Source organism: Morone saxatilis, unplaced genomic scaffold (genome assembly GCF_004916995.1).
Source record: "Morone saxatilis isolate NCDOM2014 unplaced genomic scaffold, NCSU_SB_2.0 Contig19, whole genome shotgun sequence".
Lineage (NCBI taxonomy): Eukaryota > Metazoa > Chordata > Actinopteri > Moronidae > Morone > Morone saxatilis.
This window is the reverse complement of record NW_023339751.1, coordinates 2,576,289-2,583,161: the sequence shown is the minus strand read 5'-3', so window position 1 is coordinate 2,583,161 and position 6,873 is coordinate 2,576,289. Positions and strand designations below refer to the sequence as shown.

At 38.8% G+C, this 6,873-nt stretch overlaps 1 protein-coding gene across 1 annotated transcript in view; it reads right to left on the bottom strand.

Annotated features, from left to right (window-relative positions):
* Positions 1-4,331: 4,331 nt before the first annotated feature.
* valopa (vertebrate ancient long opsin a) overlaps positions 4,332-6,873 on the bottom strand; it is a 14,156-nt gene continuing 11,614 nt past the window's right edge. Inside the window, exon 5 of the mRNA XM_035663577.1 lies at positions 4,332-5,116. Coding sequence (XP_035519470.1) covers positions 4,880-5,116 — 237 coding nt within the window. The 3' untranslated portion in view covers positions 4,332-4,879. The remainder of the gene's footprint in view (positions 5,117-6,873) is intronic.

Below are 6,873 nucleotides of genomic sequence, written 5' to 3'. Positions count from 1 at the left end.
CAACCAGAGTTAATGGTCAATGGTGTTTTTGCATGTTTTAGGTCATTAACTACAAAATCATGCTATAGGTTTTTAGATTGATTTTCCTACCTTACCTTACCTACCAAGGTTGCTATTGATTTTCATTTCAGTGAACTATAAAAATCAGCTCGACAACCCCTAAAGCTTGCTCAAGGAAGACAATCCATCATAGTGAATATTTTGTCAATTATTTATCTTCTAAATTGATTGTTTATCTTTTAAATTAAATTTTTCAACAATAATGTGTCATTACAGCCTACAGTCATACTAGCAGCCGTGTGAGGATGATGACAATGCTAACATGTGGCTGTTTAGCAGGTTTAATGGTTACCATTTTCAAAATCTTAGTTAATCATGCTCACATTTGTTAATTACAGTAGCACTAAAAATAAACTTAAGCTGAGGTAATGTCAGTCTTGCATGTATTTGGTCATCAAGTAAAGTAATTAAAGTAAGCTAAATGAAAAGTCAGGATTGTTTGTACATAGTTCATAGGCTAAAACATGTAAAATAATAAAATAAAATAAACAGTGTTTCTTTTAAAGCAAAAACAAAAAGGAAGGTGTGTGTGAATGAAAATATAAGTCTGTGTGTGTGTCTGTATAAAAGTGCTAGTGAACATCTGTGTGAGTATGATAGCAACCTGAGATTCTGTCTTAAGATCACCTGCAGCTGTAAAAGATATCTAAACTGTCACAACCACTTCACATCAAACTGTAGATACTCCAGCAGCTTCCAGAAATCTGTTTCTGCCTCAATATCAATTTCTTTTTTATCTCTTTATAAATGTATCTTTTGCATCATGTTCAGAGCACAAAGTCAGACTCAGTCAGTAAGTGGTGGTTCATTTGGCCCATTAATAAGCAAAGACTATTAACAGTTATGTTGGCGCTGCAACTTGACTTTTTATTCATGGACACACTCTTTTTGTCTCTGTCTCATTATGCCTCTCCCAGTTCTCTCTCTCTCTCTCTCTCTCTCTCTCTCTCTTTCTCTGATTTTGGACTCACTGCTCACTGGTGCCTAAACTGTATTTTTTTCCTCTCCTCTCTTCTTGCATAATTATCAATCACGGGACACTCAAACAGGATATCGTGAGTATACTTCCTTGCCCGCTTCCTTTTTATGTAGCTTGCTTACCTCTTGTTCTTAACTGCTGTTCCTTAACTTTGATGTCTATCATTTAACCTCCATCTTTTGGCTGGTGAAGAGTGTGTGTGTGTGTTTGTGGACACTTTGTTTGATTTGTTGACACACAGCACACAGATATTCCTTGCTGACCCGTTGTGATACTGATGTATGGACATTAGCGTAGATAGGCAGTGCCGTGGTGGGAGACATGACCTTGTCATCCAGAAAACGAGCAACTAAAAATTACAAGCCACAACATAACAAACAAAAAACTCTTTAGTGGATTTGTGCTGCTGGGTTCTTCTCTTAGACTTCACAGTATCTTGGAACAGTTGATGTAAGCCAGAGAATTAGTAGCTGGACCGTAATGTTATGGCAGGGTGTTTGGAGCATTAGTATATATTTGTTGGCTGGCTGTGTAACGCTGCTTGTTTCTGGATGAAGCCCTCCCGGCTCACTGGGAGTTCTGCAACCACACGTCTGCTTGCCTGAGCTCATGTCCACATATTAATACCTTTTAAAAGATCTGAACTACTCATGTAAAAAGTAATGTAAGACATTTATGACATGAAACTTTTTATTTGACCTTGCTGCAGAGGTCTGAGCCATTAAAGCCACAGTTCATTGACACTTTTAAGTTTGGCCTTGTATGTTGAAAAGCAGTTTGGCTGTACAGTGCACATATGATATATCATTGTTTATACAGATTTTGCCTTGTGCAGCACCAACAGACAGTGTTAGCAAATTATGCATTTACAAGTTGTATTTATATATTATGGTGGTGGTAATTTGCTGATTTGAAGTGTTTAAATCTAAAATTTACAAAAATAAATAAAACAAATTCAGAGAATATAATTTAAGAGGGTAATCATTGTCATGCAACACTGCCACGTATACTGAAAATTAGCAGTTAAGGACAAAGAGACTAGTGCTTATACTTTTGCAAAGCAAATTCTGACAGACCTGAGTTATGGCTTGAACATTTCTACTGGTAACTAAACCATATTTTGCATTATGTTCCTCTGAGTTGACTAAGCAAAACATCTGGATTGCCTTATGCCACAAAATAGGACCTGGAGGCAAATGAAAGCTTAATATTGAACACCACCTAAAGTGGGGGCAAATAATTGCCAGAATAAGCTGGCAGATAGGGGAGAACTGGGATGAAAGTAAGACTAAATGTAATTTTGAAAGATAGCATTACCTTGTGATCAACGACTCATATGTGTGTTCTATCAATACCAGATGCTGTTTTTATTCAAATGTAGAATAATCTCTTTTTTTATTTATTGTATTACTAACATAAATTCTCTTATTCATTGTCACAGTTGTGACAGATACAGTGCATTGTACAAACGCTTTTTGTTATTGTAGACGGATGAAAGAAACGTCTGTTGACTCCTGACAGTTAAACCTGACTCTTCTAAATTGAAGACAGAAATTGACACATGAAACAACTTTTCACATGTTCCATTTTATAAAAAAATATTACTGCTTGAGTAGATTTAATTGGTTTGAACAGCTATTTAGGTAAATCTTTGACTTCCACACAAGCGTTTGTGGTCCTGGTAAGTGTTGTGTGCTGTAAGTGCTGATGCAGTTAGGCCTATCACACTTCCATGGGTGCAGATAAAATTGCTGTGTTACTTTGGTACCAGTTCTCCCTCACAGCAATCACCTTATTACACTGTTATAGTGAATGAGTTTGCAAAGTACAGCCTCACATATGGAAACACGGAGGAATATTCATTTGAAATCATGTTTCTGATCACCTTAAGTGGTGCTAATAAATATCTGTGTCTTAGAAAGTGTAGCAACTTTCTGCGCTAGCTAGTCGCTGGCTTTGTTTGTCCACCATTTGCTGCTGGACAGGTAGCATATAGTTGGTTTATAGAAGCATATTTGTGCTGAGCTAACTGCTGCTGGACTGGGGCTAGAGGACAGCGGTGAGATTGAACCATACAGCAACTATGAGCTAAAGACTCTAAAAAGGACACAGCTGCAGATAGCTGTTGGGTGATGGTTCTCTGTGATTTAAGCACTGAGCAACTCTTTCACAACACACTGAGGCATCAACCGCTAACACAGAAAATACTGATTAATGCAGATAGTAGATAAGTTCCATGAAGGTTATATAAAAAGTGTAGATTTTATAGTCAACAACAAAGCAATAATGTTCATGAAAAATGAGTTCTTCATTCAGGTAAACACTGGTGTGGTCTTCACCGTAGTCTCATGTCGTTATGCTAATTATATCAAGGCATCACAATTAATTTGGCACAGATGCACTGATGCTCAACGATGCTTAATGTTACTCCTACCAGACTGGCGAAACATGATTGGAACACACACTCAGCACATTGCAAACAGACACCATACTGTTACTTTTATAACATAATGAATCACTGTGCAGCATAGATAATACAACAGTGTTTTGACAAATATCCAATAATAGTGAACAAACATGCACCACAAAGTCAAGTAGTAGACATTTTAATACTCACTGCTACATCTACTGTAGCTAACACTGAAGTGTTCAATTGTGTGACAGTAGTTAGCTTTAATATTGCTATTGACCTGTGCTTATAATGCTAATGCTCATTGCTTTTGTACATGGCTGCTTAGCTAAGCCACTCTAGTGCTAGGATATTTTGTGCATTGTATCATCTTCACAGTGCCTACTGAGGGCTTATCATAATACAGGCAGTGCAACTGCATTCTGTCTGTGTGTATGCACATATGTGTATGTGCATCCTTGTGTGGTGTATGTACACTGTATGTCATGCATTGTATTTGTGTGCATGTTTTTGTGTTTGTTGATCCCCTGCTGGCGCTTCATAAATATATTGTCCTCCAACATCTGCAACAGAGGCAACAGGAGACTGGCATCTCTGAGTCCCACTGACCATCTTCACTAAAGATGAAAGCTTTGACCCAAACTAGTCTATGCGGCATAAACTAAAGTAAAAGTATCCAAATTCACAAGACTGTTCTGTCCTCTGGACGAGCGGAGATGAATAAAGATGCGCTGCCAAAGCAAAGCACTGAAACAGCATAGGAAAACTTTCTCTACAGGCGCCATCACAGGGCTTCAAAGGAGAAGGCGAGGACAAGATGAAAGGCTGGATGCATTGTGGTATTTGAAAAACACTGGCTAGCCCTCAACTAACTGATGTCAAAGTTTGCGCTTTTAGCAGTCTCTTTTTTCATTGGGATATGAGGGCAGACACTATCAAGTCAAATAAAGTGCCCTCTAATGTGACAGACTAGCAGGTGTGCAATGATGGTCAAGAGAACATCCAAGATATTCTCCAACAGCAGAACAGAGTCCAACAAGCAAATATTTACAAGACATCTAGCGGGTAAAGCTCTGAGCATTTCTCTGTACAGTTCCTTCTTGTCCCCTCTGTTGTTAAAGCAAATATTGAACAAACTACTGAAACATGCTGGAGCCCAAAACTTTTTCTTGTTTTTGATGTTTTGTGTCTCTTAATTACTTTTGCAAGTAAAATATAAAAAAGTGCTAGAATCATCAACTATGAAAACCCTTCAAAAGTTGACTCTCTGTTCTTCACACTGCACCATCCATCTCCGCAAGAAATGAAGGAAAGATTTAAAGTTCTGCTGCTGTCCAAACAGGTTCTGAAACACACTGTATCTAGATTACAGAAGGTTATATGGACTCTGGGGATCAGAGGACAGTAAGGGAACACCTATTGGTATGAGGTTACATTGGACACACTTTGTTCTCTGGGATGGGCAGCTGGGCTAACGAGCCACAGTCGGTTGGAGAGTCATCAGACCTGGGCGACGTAGAGCCACCCACTGGGATACGGGCCGCAATGGCTGACATTTCTCCTGTTTGACTCTCTGCAGTAATCCCTGGTCGCTCTGAGGTCTGGTTGAAGTTGCTCTCTGGGATGGTCCCCTTGCCAGTGAAGAGCTGGATTAGGCACTTCCGGAACTGGACAGAAACACAAGAATTAAAAGCAGTCAGCTTGATTAAAATTATTTGCAATTACAATGTCACTCTCAGTTTAGCTTAGTTTAAAGACTGGAAGCAGCAGGGAGCCGCTTGCTTGCTTGCTTGCTAAAAATTGCAAAAAAAAATACAACTAGCAGCACCTTTAAAGCTTACTCAAATTAACATTTTGTATCACTTTAGCTTAATCTGCAATTAGATTTCAGAGGGATTAACAAAGTGTAGCCTGTGTAGCCTGTGTAGCCAAAAGCAAGAATGTTAAGAGAGGAGCAGCTGCTTCAGTCCTCCATCCGTGGCTACATTGGATGCGTTCAGGCACCATGTAGGTCACTCGCACTCACACTCGCACTCAGAGACCAAACCACAGTGACTGTAGTTACTCACATAAAACAGAAGAAAATAGACTTGAAGTGTAAAAATATGCATCGGGTTTCATGAAGAGATCTGTTGCGTGGCCTAGACAGCTGGACTGTTTAAAATAGAAATCCGTTCCATCACACGCGCATGAGACGGATGACGCAGCTGAAACGCCTCTTCTGTAGACGAGCCATAACTATTTCGTGAGAAGCTGCAGTTTATTCATCCACCCAGAACTTAGTGCAAGGTCTCCGCTGGTTGCCTGGCAATCTCGTGGTGATGACGAGAAGAAAATCAATGATCATGGCATTTGTTTGTGTAGAAAAAAATAACTGGCAGTGTCTACAGATACACAACACACACTGAAAACATTTTTGTGCTAGTGTGTAAAGTAGCTGTGCAGACAATCAGTAATTCCAGATTTCTAGTGGTCAAGCACATTTCTACTATCAGTCACAACATTACACAACCTGGAAATGTGCATTGTCCTCTCAGACACACACGCACACAATGGCAGTGACAATGACGCCCTGTCAATAACTGTTCTTAGAAGAACATAGCCATTTTCAACCGGTCCTCACTAATAGCCCCATAATCATTGCTTTCCACATTACTTTAAATCTAAAAACACTAATTGACCTTTTTTTCAGTGTTGAGGCTCCCACTCTGTGAAGCCCTGGGGAGAAATCATGATTCCTGACCCTTAATGACCTATCTAATTTAACACGCAAGCCTCCTAACTGCTCCCCTCAAACCAGTAATGCTTTCAAAGAGTGACCCTCTAATGTCATTAAAAAGCAAAAGGCTGCAATTTTGCTGTCTATGGCTTTGTTTACTCCAGGACATTAAATATACTGTTAAACCCTTACATGTAGTACTTGTATAGCACTTCCCTCCATCTTTGAAAAATATAGCTTTTAAAACACTCCCGCACAGAGAATAAGGTCATAAAATGTCATCAGTCAATTTATATGTCTCCATGAAGAGGCTCACCATGCAAAACCATCCTGCAAACCAACTGTTGATCAGAAGCTGCAGATTTATCAACGCTAATCTAACAGCCTCCTTTGATGACTGTGTGAAATGCAGCTATAATATTTAAGCTGAAAGACATCGCCTTCCTACATGGGCTTCTGACAACGTCTCAGACCCCGGTGCAGCTGCACCAGTTGCACCATCCTTATTTTTGCCTGTGCTTCCATCTGCATCTTTAAAGCAATAATTATATTAATTATTATTATTATTTCTATTATTATTATTATTTCTATTGTTGTTATTATTATTATTTCTATTGTTGTTATTATTATTATTATTATTATTATTATTATTATTATATTAATAATTCTATCTCAATCTTATCTAATAGGCCTGTTCTCCACTCA